Here is a 23,862-nt window from a genome sequence, read left to right as displayed (position 1 = left end):
AGTAAGACTCCACTTCTCTTAGTTATACAGTAGGAAGAGGGTGGTTTCCACTCAGACTTGAAGATTCAGTTAGATAAGAAGTTCTTGAAAAAAAGAGAGAGAAAGAGAGATTCTCTCTAAAACTAAAATTATATAGGTTTTTCAGTATTCTAAATCTCCAAACAGTGTTGTATGCTTTTTTTCATCAAAGAAAACTGATACTATATGCTCGTTTTTTGGAAGGAATCTGTAATGGATGCCTCAAGCCAGACTAGATGATCGGTAATAGAATGATATTTTTGGATGCCAAATTATGTTCTGGATAGAAAATGTTGCTCCTCTACAGAAAAATAAAAGATGAGAGTTAACGATTTTTTCCATACTCATGCACAGAAGATAATCAGAGCAATTAGATGACACTTATTTGGAGATTTTGGGATTGATTCTTCACTGGCTTAGGAATTATAACTACCTTTTTCCAGATATCAGGAAATATGCTCTCAGAGAAAATTCTGTTGTAAAGGTGCAACAGTTGATCCACCTTTCACAAAAGAAGTCTTGGTGTTGTTTTATCGTTACGAAAAAGACAATTAAACAGTAAGGTAGGCAGCCCATTCCACAGTCCAGGATGTTTTGGCAATCTGGAGAAAGGCAAGAATACCTATGAAGTTGAATGTGTATTAAGGGAATGGGAAACTTTTGGAAAGAGAAACAAGGCAAAGAATTCAGAAGTATTAATGAAAAAGGAAAATGAGTAGAAAGAGTCTTGATGGTCTCTTCAACATAGTTCATACCAATGCCTTGGACATAATAAAAATTCCAGAAGACAAAGAATTGCTGTTGGCACAGAGAAAAAAAAAATGGTTGAACAGGGAAAAATGGGAAGTGTAAGCAGGGCACCTGCAAAGTAAGAAATTGAAGCAAAGAAGCAAGAAAAAAATTTTAGAAAAAGAACAGAAAATGAAGAGAAGGTTAACTGCTTTCAACAGGCCACTCCGGCATTCATTTTGGTTATGATCAACTTCAGGATTATAGCCAAATATGATGATAGTTTGGTGGTCAGCTTTGACATTGCCAAACTTAGTGATCAGAAATGGTACTAATTCCATTATTAAGAATGTAAGCCATAATCCTGCAGAATACAAAGTAAAAAATTGTTGAAGCCCAGTGAAATAAGCTACCCATGCTACAGCAGACCCAGCCATAATTGTTTCAATGCAACTGGCAGATTCTTTGACATCAAACACTCTGCTTTTCTTTTCTATCACTGGACTCCTCAGTGATTTCTGCCAATATTATGCCTCTCTTTGCCCAGTTACTCAGTATGGCAAAATAATTTTCACCTACAAAGAAGGTACCGCAATTGGCCAGCCACTATTCCCCCTCCCCCACAGCACTGATTGCTAACTTTTATATGGAAACTTTTGAACAACATGCTCTAGATTCCAGTTCTCCAGTAAACCCTTACTTTAGGACTCTAAGCAATAATTTCAGCCCTAACTGGCCACCATCTATACTGGTTTGCTCTCATTATCTGTGAGTCATTATTGGAGAGCACATTGCTCTTTAACTTAATATTAATATATCTCGTAATGATTTGTAACAAATAACAGGGCTCTAGCTGTGATGTAGTAAGATTTTTTTTTTTTTTTTTTAACACTAGAAGTCAGGCCAGTAGTGTTAGCAGTTGACCAAATTAGTGTGACTTTAACATACTGTGTAGATCGTAAAGCTGCCCATAATAATAATAATAATCTTGTTTCTTTGTATATATGTGTATAATCTAGATGATGACCTTGATATGAAAGTCAAAATGTGAAGTGATTATTCTGGTTTATATTAAACTGAAGTTGTGCTATAATACGGTAGTTGTTTGCATAATTTTTCAATAATGAATGCCGAGCACTATGTAACTATGAAAGAAAGGATTCTATTATCCCAACAGTGAAACTACAGGAATCCCTAACTTGAAAAAGTTTCAAATGACACAATTATCTAATAACATGATTAATGAACTGATACCATAATTTATTTAACATGGCTTAAAAATTCACTTAACACATTCCCTTCATGGTGGAAACTTCTCAGATTGTTCTTGACCTTGAGGTGAGGCATAATTATCTTATCATTAAATACAGTTCAAAGACAATTTAGAGACAACTGGAATCTCTGCATAGTAAAAACATCTCCTCTCCAACAGATACTACACTGCATACATGCCAACAAAAGAAAATTTTGCTGTAGCATCAAACAAAGTATGTAACTAAATACTGTCCTAACATTGTCAAATTTCAGTTTGCAGAAAAGATGAGTAGTGTGCAGACACCAAATGACTTATGTAAAGCAAATAAATATTTACATATATAACTTGAAATCAGAATTACATTTGAGATGTTATATATCATTAAGATAATTTGCAAATAAAATTCAACCAAAAACACTCAAACTAGCATACCATATACTATAATCAAAATGTAAAAATGCACCTGCCTTATGTGGAAGGGATATAACACATTCCATCAAAGAATCCCTGTTTGAAGGGAAACATGGAGGCACCATCCCATTGTGAATTAATTCAGAGTTTTTGCCAAAAGTTGCTTATAATTTCAGCACACTTAAATAATGGTTCAAGCATGTGTGTTGATTAATTGCCTCATTATAAACATTTTTATATTAAATTTTCCTTCAATACTGACTGTGCATAAAAGGAAGAGTTAAATAGTGAGTGCCAATGATAAAAATAAGTGAAAAGAGTTGAGTGTGGTGATAAGGAAGCAAAAGTTGCACATGCTTTTGGATTGAATGAAGCAACAGTGCAAATCTTGTCTCATTTAGTAAACGTTCAGGAAGTATTAAACTTGCATTCAGAAGAATTGAGTGATAACGACCTCATTAACATCGATGAACAACTTGTGTGAATAATAAGATGACTGTGATGCAGTAGAAAATATACCAATAAAAGACCCAACTTTAAATTTGAATCACTGCCACCCTAATCTGGATGGCAATATGCAAGTCTGTCGGAATACAGACAAAGCTATCAGCTGTTACCACAAGATGTACACACAGAAAATCAAATAAAAATCAGTATGAAGTACCTTGTTCAAATAATTCTCTTAACTGAACAATTTAATGAATGGCAGTTCATTGCACAATAATTTGTAGCATATACAACTGATTGAAAAGACAATTCATGGATAATTTTTCGATGAATTATGAAAGAATTCATCGATAATTTTTTAAAAATATATTTTATTGTTTTTAAATCTTTTAAAACATTTCATTATCCTTTATAGTTATAGACAGTAAAAGCAATTAAAATAAATGCATTTTTTTAAATTTAGTAAAGCTTTAGTAAAAATTTAGTAATCAATGAAAAAAAAAATTTTTTTTCACTTATATTTTGATTAACACTTTCACTTAGCACAGGATTTTTGCACGAGGTAGGTCCATGAAAATTCAGTGAAAACCGTTCATCAAATGACAGTTTACCAAATGGCAATTTCTCAAAAAAGAATTCGGCAAATTAACAATTAACTGAACGCTTTAACGAATAGCAATTCAGCGAAAAGCAATTTATCAAATAAACAATTTGTTGGATGACAGTTCATCGCACAATAATTTGTAACATATGCAACTGATTGAAAAAACAATTCACGGATAATTTTTCGATGAATTATGAAAGAATTCATCAAAAGATTAATTTTATTGAAAACTACTGTTTTAATGAGTTCATTAAAAATCCCTAATGTCACCAAAGATGTAGATAACATATGTAGTGGTCACTGAGAAGTATAATTATTTTTTACATTATTTGTTGGGTTTTACATTATTCCATAAGCATACCTGTTAATTCATTATGTAGATAGTGATTATCTTGAACAAAAAAGTTTGTTGTTCTACCTAATTTTTTTCACAATGATCAGATTGAAATCAAAACTAACACATTTTAATATACATCTTAATTATAAAATTTAATTGAATTTCATCCAGCTAGAGTGGAATTATTAATATCATTTCGATACTTGTTTACCCTAATTTTCTATAAAGGAAATCCTGTTGAAACTAAAAGTAAAGGACACAGATTTGTGTGGTTTATCCCAGACTTTTAGTGAATTCCACTAAGTCAGAGAGTTATTACAATATAAAATATCGACTGTTTTCCCTTTGGTAGCACTGAATACAGTTGCACTGAAAACTGGAATGGTACGACAAGTTTTTGTAAAAGGTTCAAATAACCAAATCTGAGTAAAATTCATCCCATATAACACAGATGTCACCATACTAATACTACTATAGTTCAGTCGGTATAAACGAAGCCCTTTATTTAAAAAGACCCGAGTTCAAATCCTGTGCATGATGCAAATAATTTTTATCTGTTCTCTTCAACTGAGGGTGAGTTATCTGGTCTCATATGGAGATGAAGGGTTTTAACTCCTGGAAACTCAGGCATTTCATCCTGCAAACCAGTCCCCATGAACACGCATATCTACGGACATAAAACACTTACTGGATAAAGAAGACAATGGGAAACAATCTTGTTCTCTAATTATTTACTAGTAAAAGAGCATTGCTACCCCACCAACCATTTGGTTGGAGGGGTAGCAATGTTTTAAAGGAGGATAAGGGGGAATAATAATTAAGATGTTTCACATAATATTTTCCAGATTGTGTTAAACACTTATAAAATACATGAAACGTATATACTGATTGAAAGGAATATTCCTAAAAAAAAGCTACATACATCACAAGTTAATCTATTAAAAACTGCAGTTCTTTTCGATAAATACACTTCACATCGTATAATTCATTTTCTATTAACTGTTCATTTGACGATTTGTAGTTTTGGTAAATTGTGATTTTTTAATGAAATGTTGGTTTCAACAAATTGCCATTTTGATTATTTGCCATTCGATAAATTAATTTTTTGAGGAAGTGCCTTTCAATTAATCGCTTTTCAATTAACTGTTGTTCAATGAACTGTTTTTTGATTAATTGTTTATTCAATTAATTATTTTTTTGATAAATTGTCTGGATACCTTTCAAGGGATTGTCTTGATAGAGCAAAAGCAAGAGTTTTGCTCTACATATATCTCTCGTCTAATGTCTTCATTTTTTTATATGGTCTAATTTTGAGTATCCTTTAATGTTCTTTTAAAAATCTCATTTCTGATGCCGCAGTATTTCAGTTTGATCTTTCTTGTTAACAGTCATTATTTCTAAATGGAGTGGGAGTAGCCACCACTTTATTATTAATTTTTCATTTATATTTTTGTCGTCTTTTAGATATGTTATTATGTAGCCTAACTATTTAAACTGTTCTGTTCATTATTTTATCTTGTATGACCATTTTTGATCTATTTATGATCTTTGCCTTTAAATGCTATGATATTTGTTTTCCTATGTGAAATCTGTATTCTGGTTTATTCGATTTAACTCACCAGAAGTTATACATCCATTATATTACAGGAATCAAATCATTGGTATGCCATATCTATCCTACATTTTATGGATTTAAATGCATAACATTCTGGGTTTTTGAGTGGCAGATGATGTAAACTGGAAATAAGATTGCTTTAGACTGTGATAATAATAACAATATAAAGAGAGTCTTGTGTAGTTCAGTTGTGACGATACCATCAAGTTGGAAAGACCAGGGTTCAAATTCCATCTAGGCTATGAACCATTATAAGAGCTAGCCAATCTTATAAAAGAAAGTCACTGAATTTTTCCTCGTGAAGAGTTAGGATTTTCATCCCACAAAACATGCAGAGCAGCTTGAACTTATGCAGATAGGATTAAATGACCTATCACAGTATTAATCATCCAGCTTAACAGCATGGTATTCTAAAAGCACTAATACACAGAGGGGGGGGGGGTTACAGGGTCCCCTCTCTTGGAGGGACCCTGTAACCCTATAGAGAGTGCGCCCCCTGGGTGGCATATAGGGGAGCCCACCATGTGTGTGTGTATGTGCGTGTGTGTATGGTCCGAATATACTGAATAAGGACTCATGGGCCAACAGGGCAATCATCTTGATTGTAAGGGAAGTAGCACTCCCATGGACCCCTAGCTGGATCTATCCTCTCCTTCTTCTACTTTGAGGAAGATCCACTTACTTTAATCTTTCCTATAAGGCCTTATCAGCCAACTCTTCTTATTTTATGACCCTCATGCTATTAGAGTACTTGAGGGCCATTGGATCTTTTCATTTCTGGCCTTACAACTATGCCCCCTCTATAAACCTTACTATAATTCTTCTATAATGTACTCTTTCTCCCATCAACATACCCTATTCCTCCTATGGGCTTAAATTCGGAAGAAGGCTAGTTCAGAAGCCTTAAGGTAGCAGCCCTACCACTGAACTATTCCATCGTCAGGCTAGTCCCCTGACATGGAGAACATAATTCTACTTGTAAGCTGACAGAAAAAGATAATCGGATTGAATCTATGGGAAACGACTCTGAAATGGAAAAGGTAAAACAAAAATGAAACGACAAAATATAATACACATAGCAAACTGGAATGTAAGAGGAATAGCATATAAAGAAATAGAATTAGACCAATTATTAAATGAAAGAAAATTTAAAATAGCAGTAATCACTTAAACAAAAAAGAAATTAAAAGGAACTATGAGAACCGAAAACTTTAATGTGATATACAGTGGAGTCGACAGAGACCAAAGAGCACAAGCAGGAGTCATGATTTGGATTCATAACTCCCTTTCAACAAAGTTAAAACATAAAAATTATGGAATAAAAGAATAATAAAAGCTAGAATAAAAATAGATAGAGGCTATTTAACAATAATTGGTTTATATGCCCCAGAAGAAGGAAGAGAACAGGATAATACTGATTTTTATAATCAGCTACAAAACATATATAATAAAATAAATAGAAATCATTACGTAATTTTAGCAGGAGACTTAAATGCAAGAATTGGAAACACGAAAATTAATAATAATATAGGAATACATGGAGAACATACTCTAAACAGGAATGGTAAAAAATTGATTGACTTTTTAGTTTATAATAAACTAAATATAATGAATTCCTTCTATAAACATAAAGATATACATAAATATACTTGAGCAGCAAAAGGATGGAAATCAATATTAGATTACTTTATATTAAATGAAAAGACATCAAAATTTTCACTAGATGTTAGAGTTCACAGAGGATATGAAATAAGCAGTGACCACTTCCTTGTTAAAATAAAATTAAGATTATCACCTAAATGGCTACAAGTAACAAGAACAGAAAGAAAAATTGAAACATTTGTTTATAAAACTAGACTATTGAATGACACAAATGTACAATGACTATACGAACAAAGAATTAACCAATATCTAGATAAAATAAAACAAAATGAAGAAATAGAAATAGAATGGCTTAATATAAAAATGATACTAAATGCAGCAGCAAATGAAAGCTTAGGAAAGAACAAAAAATTCAATAAAAGGGAAAAAACTGAAGATCTGGGATGATACAATCAAAGAAATAATCAAAAAGAAAAAAGAAGCCTATCACAAATGGTTAAGCAGTAAAAGATTAGAAGATGAAATAGAATATAAAAGAATACGAGCCATAGCTAAAAGAGAAGTCAGAAAAAGACATAGAGAATCATGGAACAAATCTGTTTCTAATTCAGAACATGATTTATATAAAATAAGACCCAATGTATATAAGATTTTGAAACACTTAAATGCAGATAAAAGAAAACATAAAATTAAACACCGAATTGAAATTAGAAGAATTTCTAAATTACTACACAGAATTATGGACAGACTAATATTTTAAAAAAGACAAATGGCAAACAATTAACAAAAATGAAAAGGAAATAACTGAAGAATTAGAAATCAGCCTGAAAGAAACAAGAAACGGAAAATCACCTGGAGAAGATAAGCTAGGTTCAGAACTATATAAATACACAAGAACAAGATTCAAAGAAAGACTCTTGTTATTTTTAAATAAAATTTATTCAACTGGTATCCCCGCCCCCAATAGAATGGAAAAAAGCAATTGTGATTCCTATCTTTAAAAAAGGTAATAGAGATGACCCTAAAAACTATAGAGGTATCGGTGTACTAAATTCCTGTTACAAAATATATAGCAGAATCTTAAACAGCAAACTAATGAAATAATCCAAAAACTTTATTTTAGAAGTACAGAATGGATTTAGAAAAGGACGATCAGATACAGACCAAGCCTTGTGCTTAAAATTAATAATAGAGAAAAGAAGAGAATACAATTTAGAAACACATATTGCATTTATTGACTTTGAAAAAGCATTTGACAAAGTTAAAAGAAACATATTATTTAACATATTAAAAGAAAGACAAATACCAAATAATATCCTAAAAGCTATCACAAGTATATATGAAAATAATCAAATACAAATAAGATTAAATCACAAGCTATCATATACGAGAGAGATAAACCAAGGGGTCCGACAGGGATGTCCCCTCTCAGCAACTCTTTTTAATATTTACTTAAATGAAATAATAATAAAATGGAATAAAAATTTACATCAAGGAATTAAACTTTCGCCTACAGTAAACTTAAACACTCTCCTCTTTGCCGAAGACTAAATAATAATTACAAATTCTGAAGATAACTTACAGAAAGCTATTTTAGATCTAAATAAGATAGACAAAGATTATGGTATGACAATATCAACAGAAAAATCAAAAACTATGGCCTTTAAAGGACAAGATCTTAGAACAGGTGAATTAATTTAACTACCTAGGATGCATGATCACATATGAAAATGAAAAAGATATAAACGTAAAAATTGCAAAATATTTAAAAATAACAGGTGTAATTAACTCTATATTTAAGCCAAACCTAGTTCAAAAACAAACCAGACTAAAAGTATACAATACATTAGCCCTACCAGTCTTAATGTATGGAAGTGAAATCTGGACAATAAAACAAAAAGACAAACAAAGATTAACAACAGCAGAAATGAAGTTTATGAGAAAAACTGCAAAGTATACCCTATTTGATCACAAAAGAAATGAAGAAATTATGAAAGAATTAAACCAAGCACCAGTAATAGAAAAGCTTAAAAAATATAAACATAAATGGAGAACACGTTCAAAGAATAAAAACAGAAAGATTACCAAAACAAGCCTTAAAGTACAAGCTATTAGGAAAAAGAAAACCAGGATGTCCTCTTAAACGATGACTTCTAAGGCTGGAACAGGCCATGCTAGGCCTAAATCCTTGATACGCTTGATGATGACGACGACTAATACACAGAGCCATCTGTTCCAATGATCTCTTACCAATGAACTCACCCATCTTCACCACACTTTAGCTAATGGCTATAATCTCCAAACATAGATTAAACACTTAATGATCCCTTCCAACAACAGCAACTCTTATCCATTGACTAAAGGATAAATTCTGTTACTGACCACATCTGGGAGTATATAAAGTGACTTATACTTGTGATCAATCTTACTATAGAAAGGGAGGAGGACCTGTTGACATCTCTCTTGAAGAACATGAGAAATACATTTGGCCTCATAGTCAGGACTAGCAGATCATGCTTTGAATACCCCCCCCTTCATGCAAAATTAGATGGAAAAAGTCAGCTACAAAAAAAAAAAAAAGTGCAGAAGGAAATGAATAATGAAAACACAAAAATGCCCATGGATGCAGAGACCACCAAAAGGTAAAGAATACCAGCAGTCATCCAGCGAGATAAGGTACAGTGGACTACACTAGGTCAGCTCTAAAATTACGTAAAATAGTTAAGCAGAGCTAAAAACACTAAAGAAGGCATCTGCATTCAACCGCAGACAGTCATAGACTACCACACAATCACCGAATTCATGAATGAAAAATAGTCCTATACCATACTCACGATCCGAAATACACTTCAATTCCTCATTCTCCCTACATTTTCTACACACATTCAATCCTTTATTATCATCTATCCACACTCCGACCGCACTCCGCAAAGCGTACATTTCACAGCTAGTACACTGACTCATTTCTTTTATACTACCGTTTTGATAAAGATGGCGAACCATCATTACTGGTCGCCATTTTCCTTCGTACAGGTGCCATAATTATTGCAACGTGTTTTATCAAATAATAAGTTATAACACACCAAAAACACACAAACAGACGCACTAAAATACGCAAGGCAAACAAAACTACGCAATATTAAGTAATTTTATCAATGATAACTGAAAATAATACTTATCTTATCAGGAGCTTGCACGAACACTACACACTATGAAATAACCTCGAACTCAACCCGAGAATAGGTTGAAGATTTGTGGGTTGCAGAATTGAGACATTCAAATTACTGAAGGGTTTTTATAAGATTGATCCAGAAGATATTTTTGAAAATATGACTAGTGGTGGGAGGACTAGGGGCCATACATGGAAGCTGGGCAAGAGCGTGGTTGACAAGGGTGTTAGAGCTAGGTTTTTAACTTGGAGAGTGGTGAATGAGTGGAATAAGCTTCCAGAGTCTGTTGTGGGTGCTACGACCGTGAATGAGTTCAAGGCAAGATATGATAGATACCGTGTGAATGTTGAATAGTTGTTCCAGACACGAAGTTAGGGCCTCCCTCGATGAGTCTGTCGACTCCTTGGAGTTTCCCGGAACAATAATAATAATAATACCTTCACCTTGAAAAGTGAATAAAATCTGAAGGTGGTGCTGCGTGGTATCAGTGAATCAGTAACAACTGAAGAAGTTATGGTCGATCTCTAGAGCGACAAATATGCCACATGCTTAGAGCAGACAAATGGCCAATGCCGCTTGTGGTGACTGAAATCAGTAAAGACCATTATGAGATCCTTGAACTCAAGCCAGAATCTCTATGTCAAAGGGTATCCAATGGCTGCTGCCAAACATATGGTCATTCACAATGCTGTTGTTAGGCCAAGTTTCTTTGTGTCAAACAGGGAAAATCATGCAAGGACTATAAGTGAGAAATTGAGAACGGAGCCAGAAAAATATGACAACCACAAAGGATGCAAAGAATACCTGATATCCAAGAAACTAGAAAAACCAACTCAGACCCAGCCTGACAAAAAAACAGAGGGGAAAAACCTACCACATCCAACCCCGAAAAATCCAAACAGGCACCAAAATCTGCACAGGGCAACTTACATGTGGAAGTGGAATGAGGACTTAAAAAAAAAGTGAAACATCTAAATTGTTTCAATAGGGTACTGAATTTACACTTACCTTGTCATGGTCAAAGTTTGTCAAAATTTCCTTTATTTTTATTTCACAAAGCCTGAAATATTGAAAAGATTTGCAGGTCAGAAAGACAAAATTTTTCATATGTAACAATACCATATCTCATTAAAAAATCTATAAACACAATATTTCTGAAAACTAAAACAAAAGCTTAAAATTTGGAAAATGAAGCTATAAGAAATTTTCAAAACTAGCTGATAAACAGTGAATGCAATGTCCATGTAAAATTATATAGGAAAATATGAGTATCCCATCCTGTCTTCAGGCTAAACATATAACAATTTAACTTATCTGGAGCAAGAATGGAATGAAAGGTAATGTGACAAATTGCATTCTTTCTACCTATGGTCAGCAGTATAACCTATTAGGAAACTAAGGAGCAATTCAAACAAAGCCAAAACTAACGAGGTGAAAGGTTCAATACAATATATATATATAAATACAGAGTGATCAAAATTTAAGTGTCCCTGTATTAAGGTCTCATGAAGTACCATCCAGTGATCCAAATGTTGCAAAACTTTGCAGGAATACACTGTGTGTCATGCAAAAGCGATACCTGATGGAAAAAAAAGTTCCAAAATTCACCACCAGAGGCATTGTAAACACCAAATGCATAGAATTTTCATATTGTGTAAACTTGGCATGTGCCACAAGGGTTTAAAAAGATGGACACAGGGTTTTACTCTTCATTCTGGTTGTTAATACTGTCCAGAGTGATGGCACTAACCTTGCTCCCAACATGCTTTGCTCATGAATCCGTCATACCTAAACAATTGCAATGCTCTTGCTATACTATGCAAATTTCATCGCCTGACAAATGTTGAAGAGGTCCACTATTTCCACGTGCTCTGCAATGCATGATTAGCCATTTTGAAGAAACAGAATCATTGGCAGATGTCGAAAAAACCAATCAGGTCACAACAATTGAATAAAGTTGTTACTGTTGTGAAGTAGGCCATGAACAACAACATTGGTTCCAGCAGTGCATGTGCTGTATCAAGGGACATGGATGTGCCTTACACAACTGTCTGGAATAATTCTATAGAAGATTCTGCATTTCTACCCATGACAAAGGAGTTGCACCAGCAGGACTTTGTTCATCAGTCAATTGACATTTGCTTTAACATTCCTTGCTCTAGTGAAGTTGGATGCTGCATGTTAATGGATGATTTTGTTGAGCAGTGAGGCTCAATTTCACTTGAACAGAGCTGTCAATATCCACAACTGCCAGGTATGGGGTAAGTAAACTCCTTTGCATTCACCCAAAGTTACTGTCTGGTGCAGGTTTACAGTTTCGTTTATCATTGGACTATTCTTCATTGAGGACATTCACCAGTTGGGTTCTGTGACCTGCTTAGTTACTGCCGAGAGGTATCGTGATATGATAAACAATTTTGTTGTGCTACAGCTACAGCAGTGCCTCTGCATGGATTCAGTCATTTTCATGCAGGATGGGGCTCCCTCCACATATCAGTCAATCCATACAGGAGGTTCTTCAATCATTTCATGGGAATTTCTCAAACACAGGGTTTATCGAGATTATCCTGATAACTTGTCAGTACTGAAAGACAGCATAACCCAGCACGTGCACAACACTGGTCCTGACCAACTGCATTCTACAATTGAACACACACACTTTGCAAAGGATGCAGTTTGTGGCATACTGGGAAGGGAAGCACATTGAACAGCACAGCCCATTAATGCATAACAAAATTGAATAAAAATGTGCTATTTATGTTGCTTTTCTCCTTCTTACACACACAGAGAAAAATTACATCTATATTCAAGTACACCATACTGCACTCCTGGTGGTGAATTTTGAAACTATTTTCCTCCTTCAGATATTGTTTCTGCATGATGCACAGTTCCTGCAAAGTTTTACCTCGTTTTGATCAATGGGTGGTGCTCCATAAGGGGCTTTAAACAGGGATACTTTAATTTTGTTCATCCTGTGTGTGTGTGTGTGTGTGTGTGTGTGTGTGTGTGTGTGTGTGTGTGTGTGTGTGTGTGTTAAATGAACAGAAAATTGTATGTTAATATGGTGAATGCCCTATTATTCAAACCAAACCACATATCTCGTATGTGGTTTGGTTTAACCATATATCTCGTATAACCAAATTACAAATTTTAGAAATGCCTAGGTTTGTGTTTTGTAACCAGTGCAAAACACAAACCTAGTGTTTTGCACTGGTTGCAAAACACTAGGTTTGGTGGCAAACTGTGATCTGTTTTGTGTATGTAGGCTGTTTAAAGACATATTGATATTTTCAATTTTCTGTGAAGAACAATGGACAAATCAGTGGAAGAGGATTTGTATCCCAACAGTGAAATGTGCGGAAGAATCTTCAGAGGAGCAGACCTCTATAAACAACCTGGGCTCAGCTGGCTCCGGCTATCAGTACCTGGTTAGGGCCCCTACCTAGGGTTACAAGGAAAAATAAAGGATTCAATCCTCTGGCAAAGGGAAGCAGCTTTGTCAGTACTGACACAAGGTTGAAGTCTCATGATGACGGTAAAGCTTGTGATTAGAAAACTGCAGATGGCAATACAGTTTATTGTGTACGTCTGTAATACTGCAGAGCAGAAAGCAAATGGAGAAACTACTGCTCTATTCTCTCTCCAGACTAACCACCATGGCGAGCAAATCTACACAAATGGCCCCGAGTTACCGGCGTCCCTTAAATGGGACAGGGGTGCGAAGAATCCCCGGGCTCAATATGGTGCGCTCAGTAAAACTAGGAACCCGAAATGTCAGAACTTTGTATGAAGCAGGTAAGCTAAGAAATGCTATCCAAGAAATGAAAAGACTTGAAATTGGCATTTTAGGAATGAGTGAAGTTAAGTGGCCAGGATCAGGCAAAACTCAAATCAATGACATGACAATGTATCACTCTGGAAGTTGTGAAAACAACCATCAAAACGGAGTTGGAATAATAATAAACAAAGAGATCAATAAGTCACTGTTGAGCTTCATCCCTTACTCAGATAGGATGATGTTATTAAAACTGAAAGGACAACCACTAGATGTTAATCTTATAGAAGTCTATGCCCCTACTGCTGACAAGAGTGATACCGAGATTGAAGAATTTTATGATCAATTAAAAGAACTAATGAAAAATACAAAAAAGCATGATATTAACATTGTCATGGGTGATTTCAATGCTAAAGTTGGGAAAGGTAGAAGTGGAGATGTAGTTGGTGAACATGGACTGGGCACAAGAAATGAGAGAGGTGACCATCTTTTTCAATTCTGCCAGGAAGAGGAGCTAATAATCACAAACACATGGTATAAGCTACCACCGCGAAGATTGTATACTTGGCGATCACCATAGGATAATAATGGGAATATAGTCAGAAACCAAATTGATTACTTACTAATTAATCAACGATTTCGAAGTTCTATAAAGAGTACAAAAACCTATCCTAGTGCAGATATTGCTTCTGATCATAACCTACTGGTGGCAGAGTTACAACTTAGACTGAAAGCTATGCTTAAGAAACATCAACAAAAAAGGTTTGATTTGGGAAAATTAAAAAACACAGAGATAACAAGCAAATTGAGTCAAGATCTGAATCAAGAGCTAGTACTTATCAAGAATGATGACATCATGAGGGTTGATGAATTATGGGACAAATTGAAATCTGTCTTCATAGAGAAATGTACCAATACCTTATGTCCTAATAGAGCAGTAAAAAAGAAAGTTTGGATGACCGATGAAATTCTTTCTCTCATGGATCAACACAGATCATATAAAAATCATAATCCAACAAAATATACAGAGGTTCAGAAAATTATTAAACACAGGATCAAAAAAGCAAAAGAAATCTGGATGAATGAAAAATGTAAAGAAATAGAAATTCTACAGGAAAAACATGACAATTTTAATCTACACAAAAAGATGAAAGAGACCTCAGGTATATATAAGAAAAATAAATTCTGTATCCTTCGAAACAAAAAGGGAGAAATTATATCCAAAAAGGATGACAAAATACAAGAATGGGTGAAATATATAGAAGAACTCTTTACTGATGACAGACAGAACCCAGAAAATACTTATGAACATATGGAAGGTCCATGCATTCTACGATCAGAGGTAGAATGTGCATTGAACTCAGCTAAAAATGGTAAAGCCCTAGGACCAGATAGAATACCGGCAGAAATAGTAAAGATATTAGAAGATGACAACATTAACATATTAGTAAAGCTATTTAATAAGATCTACGATACAGGCATAATCCCTCAAGACTGGTTACAGTCGACCTTCATCATGCTACCTAAACAAGTAAATGAGAAAACTTGTAATGACTATAGAATGATCAGCCTAATGAGTCACGTTCTCAAAATGTTTCTGAAAATAATTCAAAAAAGAATATACAGAAAATGTGAAGACACCATCAGTGATACCCAATTCGGCTTTAGAAACGGCTTGGGAACAAGAGAGGCTCTTTTCTGTTCTCAGATCTTATTTCAAAAATGTATTGACCAAAACAAGGTAATATTCATTTGCTTCATCGACTTCAAGAAAGCATTTGACAAAGTCCAACATGCTAAAATGACTGTACTATTAAAAAGAATTGGATTAGATGGTAAAGACATCAGGATCATTGAAAACTTATATTGGAACCAAAAGGCATCTGTTCAAGTTGATGACATTATTACAGACTCCATTAACATCAAACGAGGAGTAAGGCAAGGATGTGTGCTGTCACTTCTTCTTTTTAACATCTACTCAGAAGCCATATTTCAAAAAGTCTTGGAAGGAAGAAAGGAAGGGATTAGTGTAAATGGTGAAATCATCAGTAACATCCGATATGCCGATGGTACAGCTCTTCTGGCTGACAATATTCAGGATCTTCAAAATCTTTTGGAGCTAATAAATGCAGAGAGTGAAAAAATGGGATTAAAAATAAATATCACCAAAACTAAATTCATGGTCATAAGTAAGAAACCAATTTTTAATTTAGCACTTTCTTTAAATAGGAAACAAATAGAAAGAGTGGCAAAGTTTAAATATCTCGGATGCTGGTTAAATGAAGATTGCAATCCAGAAATGGAAATAAAAGTTAGAATTGAAATGGCAAGAAAAAATTTTCTCTTGATGAAATCAACAGTGTGTAACCGCAGTTTAAGCTTAGAGCTTAGACTACGCATGGTTAAATGCTATGTATGGTCTTTACTGCTGTACGGTGCAGAAACTTGGACCTTGAAGACAACATCAATAAAAAGACTTGAAGCCTTTGAGATGTAGTTATACAGACGAATGTTAAAAATCCCATGGACAGCACAAACATCCAATCAGGAAGTACTGAAACAAATGGGGAAATCACGTGAACTTTTAGATACCATAAAAAGAAGGAAAACTGCATATCTTGGTCACCTACTTCGTAATGAAAAATATAAGATACTTCAATTGATTATAAAAGGGAAGATAAATGGAAGAAGAAGACAAGGAAGACGAAGAAAATCTTGGCTGGCAGATATCAGACAGTGGACTGATATGAACTCTGAGAGACTGCTCAGAATAGCTGAGAATCGCTCAAAATTTGCCAAGGTGGTCGCCGACCTCCGATAGGAGATGGCACTCAAAGAAGAAGGCTGTTTAAAGACATATTGATAATTGCAGCTTTTCAATTTTTTTTTTAACATGATTACTTTTTTAATTTCCATCTGAAATTCTTGAAATACTAAAAAGGGGTAGTGCAATTACCATAACATTTCTATATTAGAAATGTTCCAAATTAAACTATACTGCAAGTATAGTTTAATTTGTATGAAGTATGAAGAGTGATATGATTTTTCTTTTATTTTGTTTGGGGTTTGATGTTATTTAACATCAAATATAATAAAATTCTGATTAGTATGGTAAATTCCATTCCGAAAACAAAATTTATTGATGTTTCATTTTCAAAGATGTTACTTTGTGTATAAATCATGCTATCCAAAAATTCCTTCAAAAAACAAACAGTGACATGACTTATTTATTTCTGCTGAAAATGTGTTCCATGCTTCTTATTATCCTTTTTTGTTCAAGTTTTTCAGTTAAGCATTATGTCTGTGTGTATTGCCTACTGCTTCTATTTTATTTATTTACAAGTTTTGAAATGAATTTAAAGCTCCCATGATATTAGAAAAACTGACAATTTAAATGTGTACTTATAAAAAGTATACAAAAGGAATATGTATGTATGTAATAAACATTACATGCACAACTAGAAACATGGACATGCTGACAAAGCATCGCATGGAGCAGTATGCTAAAAATAACATTAAGAAATAGGAAGATAAATACCTGAATAAATCTCAAAACAGGTGTCAGATATTGTAAAATACATTAAACAGGCTAAGTGGAGATGAGTCGGCCATATTTCCAGATGCAATGATGGAAGATGGACTAGAAAAACAAGAGTGGAGACCAATGGATAAAGCAAGATGAAGAGGAAGACCGAGAAGAAGGTGGAGGGATGAACTGGAACAAGTTGCAGGAGTGAGGTGGATGGGAGAAGCAGAAACCCAAGTGGTCTGGAAAAACCATGGGGGAGATAACAAAAGGCTGAAGAAGAAGAATAAACATTAAAGACATTATTAATATCAATATAATTTTTGAAATCTTTTTTTATATCAAAGAAATATAATTTCACAAATTTTTGGGACATTTCTATCTACATCCTCTCCCTATCTACTTTCTGAATATATCACTTTCCCTCTCACAGCAGTATTTCATTTTTAAAAATTTTTTATTTACTAGAAATGGTTACAAAATTCATTTAGATGGAATGAATATATTCTTGAATGCATAGGAAGAAAGAATAAAATACATATTAATTCATTTGTTTAGTTGTAGTATTATCTGTCAGATCTTCAGGCTCTCCCCCCCCCAAACTAAGTTGCATTATATTAACAATTGCTTTTTTTTTTTTTTTTTAAATATCACTTTCACTATACTTCCACAGAACAGTCAGACAGAGAGAGAGAGAGAGAGAGAGAATGTTTTCCATTTTAATTAGCAGTTAATATTTTGATAAAACACTTCTATATCTCATATGATCTTCTTCATACAAATAGTTTTGTAAATGCCAAACTTCCAATTCATTTTGTGTGTTCCCACCTGCAAATGCTTTAGTTAATTAAACAATGCACACGGCACTTCGCTTTTATCAACTGATAAACGGGAGGAGTTTTATTTCATGTGTGTGTGAGTGTGGTGTTAATTATCCCACAGTTTGCTTGCATGGTCACAGCAATTAACATCTATTAACACGTATCAATAATAGTACAGTAGCTGCTACTTAAAAACATACTTATTGCACATATAGATTTGAATCATTTCTACACTGGTTTTTGCATTCATGAAAATATAATATTATCTTTTAGTTATCTTTTAAATCAAACTGGTTTTAATAGAAAATAATTAATGAGAATTTTTTCATTAAAAAACCTCAAAAATGAGATTTTATTCTACAAAAGTATTTCGTAATAAATATATAAATCGGTTCAGTATTAGTATACAGCAGTTTAAACACAGTTACAATTTTTAATAAGCTGAAATCCGCACCTGGACTTGCTTGTGGTCAAAAAGAGTAATAATCGCTGATGTATTCTCTATTGTTAATAATGAGGAAAAAGGAGGGGAAGGGTGAACTATTTACTGGATAACTATTAACTTTTGTAGCTGCATCTCACAGAAAAGTGTTACTGAAAGCAAGAAATGTATGCTTTCATACAAGTGCCAATTATGACCTCAGAGATGCAATGTTGCATTTGGCAGTTAACTTATATTTTGTATGAAAAGTTTACTGAATGGCAGTTAAGTGCCTATACATTCTTTACGAATAATGAATTCCACAACCTTTTTAACTCAAAACTGACAAAGTTTTACTATTTTCCTTATATTGACACTGTATATCAATCAACAGTTACTGTACTGTATACTTGCTGGTGGTTCTGTAGTTTTGTTTTGTTTTTTATAATTGGAATTTTTTGTTTATAATTTGCTTGGATATATATTTTGCTAAAATGTGTAAATGTAATCAAAGAAATAAAATTTGCCTCTTTAAATTAAGGATACTTCAAATCATATACTAAACCATTAATGTCATTTTCATATTTACAGTGACTATAATACTTGTTAATTCAGAACTGGAAGTTAACAGAATTTCTATATAACTGAAAATTATTTGGAAATGCAAATTGAAATGGAACATAATTTTTATTATTGAAATTTAGGATTGGGAATATTCTCAGAATTTTTTTCCTCCCCTGAAGTTAAGCAAAAAGGTCCTTAAATGCCATTAGAAAAGTATTTCAAATATATAAATAAATAAATATAATAATTTGATAAATAAATATTATTTGATGCCAAGTTGGCAAATAATATTGGAAATTATCTCTTCTCTTTTCTACATCTTAAAAAAAAAATTAAATAAAAATTAAAAAAAAAAAATATATATATATATATATTCAAAATATTATGATTATTTCTAGATAAGTAGACATAACATTGTACATTTTTTGTATTTTTAAATCTCTAATTTACATTGATGAGGATGGTTCTATTATTAAGAATGAATAATACATACAGGGGGTGGTTAAGGGTCAAAGCTGTATAACTCATAGGAGACCTTCACACAGCCTTTAAAGGAATGCGGAGAACCGACCAGGGCTTCTGACCTAATGTCCAATCCTCACCATCTCGTGGTGCACCCTGTTGGGTATCTACTTTGATACTGAACGAACGAGGATTGGCTGGCAATTTGGGATTTAGCCGACCAAATTGTATTATTATTGGTTAAACCAAAATAAAAAATGATGGTACAACATGACAAAATTTCATGCCGGCTGGAGTGTCGCCCAGTTAAACAAGGCCCCCATTGTTTTCGCCAGGGAACCAGGGCAAACAGCGAAAAGTCAGCTACTGGAACAATTTCAAAACAAACCCCAACTCAACATCACCAGAGTTAAAGATCGGTACTATCAATGTAAGAAGCCTGAATGGCAAAGAAATGGAGCTAGCTGAGGAATTAGATAAGTACCAGATCGACATAATAGGGGTGACTGAAACAAAAAAGACAAAAACTGGTGAGATCTTTCTGAGCAATAAATACAAAATGTTATATTCAGGCAATGACAATCAAGGAAAAGAAGGAGTAGCCATAGTATTCAACACAAAATACGAGGCTAATCTTCTTGAATGGCAGTCAGTCTCAAGTAGAGTAATGTGGGCAAATATGAGAATGGTGAACTGGACAATGAGACTTATTTGTGCCTATGGTCCCACAGAAGGTTCTACTAAGGTAGAAGTGAAGGAATTTTTTGACGTTTTAGAAAAAGCAACTGACACAATGAAAAGGAAAAGTTGGTCCTTGTTGGGGATCTAAATAGCAGAGTAGGAAATGATTGTGAGACATACAAAAATATTTTGGGAAAATTTGGAGAAAAGAGCAAAGCTAATAATAATGGCAAATATCTGTTGGATTTCTGCTCAGGACATGGACTGGTTATTACTAACACCATGTTCCAACATAAAAATGTGCACAAATTCACATGGAGAGAAGAGGCAAGAAATAAGAAAAGTCTCAATGACTATGTTATTGTTGATAGTGATGTTTTCTCCCTGGTGCAGGACACCAGAGTGTACAGAGGATTTGAAATTGGAAGTGATCACTATTTAGTCTTGAGCAGGATAAAATTGAATTTCATATTGAAAAGAATAACATGTAAAAAAGTTTTAAAGCGAATAAAAGTTGAGCAGCTCTCAGATGTGAACTGTAGACTAAAATACAGAAAGATTATTGAAAAGAAAATGAAAGAGTTTGAGAACAGGAATCAAACTTTGGAGATTCAGTGGCAATTTCTGAAGAAAACATTGATTGATTCTGCCAGAGAGGCATGTGGTGAGGTTGTGTGCAAGGATAAAAAAATTAGTACTCCCTGGTGGACACAGGAAGTTAAAGAGGCAGTGAAGAAAAAGAAGAAAGCATATCAAAAGTTCCTGGCAAATAAGTCAGCTTGTGCTCTTAGAGAATACAGAGACAAATGTAAGAAAGCTAAACACTTTGTAAAAGCTAAACAAAAGTCATGGGAGGACATTGGCAAGAACATAGAAAATAAATATCAAGAAGGTGGCAAAATATTCTGGAGGTTGTTGAAGAAGCTTAGAAATGAGGAATGATGCTGTAAAAGGAAATAGAGATGATAAAGGTGTCATGAAAACGGGAGAAAAAGATATCCTTGCAAGTATGGAGTAATTAAAAGTTTATTTTTCACTTGGTTAGAGTATAATAAAATTGGTTTAATCCTTTATCCAAGTGTGAGCAAACAAAGTTTGCGCCTGAAAGTATCTTCAGGACTAGGGTGAGGTGGTACAACACCAGGACAACTCGTTGCAAAGGTGGAGTAAATTTTCTTCAAGGCTTGCCACTGAATCTCCAAGGTTTGGTTCCTGTTCTTAAACTCTTTCATTTTTTCTTCAATAATCTTTGTGTATTTTAGTCTACAGTTCACACCTGAGAGCTGCTCGACTTTTATTCACTTTAAAACTTTCTTACATGTTATTCTTTTCAATATGAAATTCAATTTTATCCTGCTCAAGACTAAATAGTGATCAGTTCCAATTTCAAATCCTCTGTACACTCTGGTGTCCTGTACCAGGGAGAACACATCACTATCAACAATAACATAGTCAACGAGACTTTTCTTATTCCTTGCCTCTTCTCTCCACGTGAACTTGTGCACATTTTTTTTGTCGGAACATGGTGTTAGTAATAACTAGTCCATGTCCTGAGCAGGAATCCAACAGGTATTTTCCATTATTATTAGCTTTGCTCTTTTCTCTAAATTTTTCCAAAATGTTTTTGTATGTCTGACAATCATTTCCTACTCTGCTATTTAGATCCCTAACAAGGACAAACTTTTCCTTTTTTTCATTGTCAGTTACTTTCTCTAAAGTAGGGGTGGGGAACCTTTTTAGTATGAAGGGCAAAAATTGATAATTTAAAACTTCAGCGGGCGACTGGCAAATTTTAATATACAGTGTATGTAGTGTGCAATATATATCTCAATAAGTAAACGTGCAACATTCTCATCTGATATGGTATCTTTTAATTACAATTGTGTAGACATATAATTATAATAATCAAGCATATAATTATAACAATTTAAACTTTTTAGTGAGAAGGCTGAAACTGCTTGTTTTGTGAAAGCTTGGAAATATTAGCCGCCCTTGATGAGACAGTTACTCGTAGTTCATTGGCGAGATTTTTGTCAGTGAGTCTTATACGAAGGCGATTTTTTGTGAGTATTCATTTTGAAAAAAATTGCTCGCATTGATAAGTAGTACAAAACTGAGAAGTTATTTTCAAGGCGTTATTTTTTAAAGAAAGGAATTTCTTAGAATCAATAGATTTGTAAAAGTCAAATATAGGAAGATTACTATATTTTGATCTCAAAGTGTTATCACACTTCAAATCAATCAATTCTAATTGCAAGGAATCGGAAGCTTCCTCAGGGCATATATCAAAAGGCGTTTCAAATATTTGTAACTCAATTCTTTGATTTTTTATATCTTCAAATCTCCTTTGAAATTGATTCAAAACACTTTGGCACTCATCAACATACTCACTTGTTGATTTTGGATTGTGTTCTCTTAATTTTGGAAAATGTGTAAAGCGGTTTTTTTCAGTTGGGTAAGAAATAACTGAATCATCGATTCAAAGCTCTTGATATGAGTGAGCAAAGAGGTCATTAGCTGATTGGAGCCTTGTAATTTCAAAGTTAGATTATTCAAATGACTAGTTATGTCTACTAAAAATGCTAAATCACTTTGAAACTTTTCATCCTCCAATTCTTTAATGGGGACACCTTTAATATCGAAGAAAATTTTTACTTCGTCTTTAAGTTCATAAAATCGCTTGAGCATTTGAGCTCTACTTAGCCACCAAACTTCACAATAGTACAATAAGTCCCCATATTTGGCTTCAAGATCTTGCAAAAATTCTTTGAATTCCCTGTTGTTCAACCCTTTACTTTTCATCAAATTAATGGCCTTTGTTACTACATTCATCACACGCTGTTCATTTTGAGTGACTTTGCACACAATTAAAGTATTTGGGTTCAATTGATGTTTCTTAAATTCATTCTTAATCAGAGCCACGAGCCCTTTTTCACGACCTACCATGGATGGAGCACCATCTGCAGCGAGACCACTCAGTTTTTCATAAGGTAAATCAAATCCTTTAATGCTGAATTGACCATTTCAAATAAATCTTCACCTTTAGTTGTCCCCTTCACTGATTTTAAAGCAAGAAATTCTTCTCGTATATTGCAATCTGTAGTTATTCCCTGTATAAATATAGCTATTTGTGCAGTATTTGACAGATCAGTAGTCTCATCGATGGCTAATGAGTAAAACACAAATTCTGCTGAATCTACTTTCAAAGAAGTTTGGATGTCATCAGTGATATCTTTAATATGGTCAGAAACAGTTCTTCTTGACAGGTTAATATTTTTAAACAAACTCAGTTGTTCTGGACATAAAATCTCGATGGCAGTAAGGATGCAATCTTTCACAAACTCACCTTCATTATGGGTTTTGAGTTTTATAGCAATTTGTACACACAACACGTAACTAGCTTCAGTTACAGATGGTCTTTCTT

The 23,862-nt window shown here is 33.7% G+C and overlaps 1 protein-coding gene across 1 annotated transcript in view; it reads right to left on the bottom strand.

Moving 5' to 3' along the window:
- Positions 1-23,862, bottom strand: part of PNPase (polyribonucleotide nucleotidyltransferase 1) — a 440,058-nt gene that overhangs the window by 263,828 nt on the left and 152,368 nt on the right. Inside the window, exon 8 of the mRNA XM_090395838.1 lies at positions 11,197-11,248. Coding sequence (XP_090251964.1) covers positions 11,197-11,248 — 52 coding nt within the window. The remainder of the gene's footprint in view (positions 1-11,196; positions 11,249-23,862) is intronic.

The sequence above is a fragment of the Typopeltis vanoorti genome, chromosome 7, assembly GCF_054136105.1.
Source record: "Typopeltis vanoorti isolate ZY-2024b chromosome 7, IOZ_Tvanoo_1.0, whole genome shotgun sequence".
In the NCBI taxonomy this organism is placed as follows: Eukaryota; Metazoa; Arthropoda; class Arachnida; order Uropygi; family Thelyphonidae; genus Typopeltis; species Typopeltis vanoorti.
The sequence above is the reverse complement of the archived record's forward strand: the minus strand, read 5'-3'. Positions and strand labels throughout refer to the sequence as shown.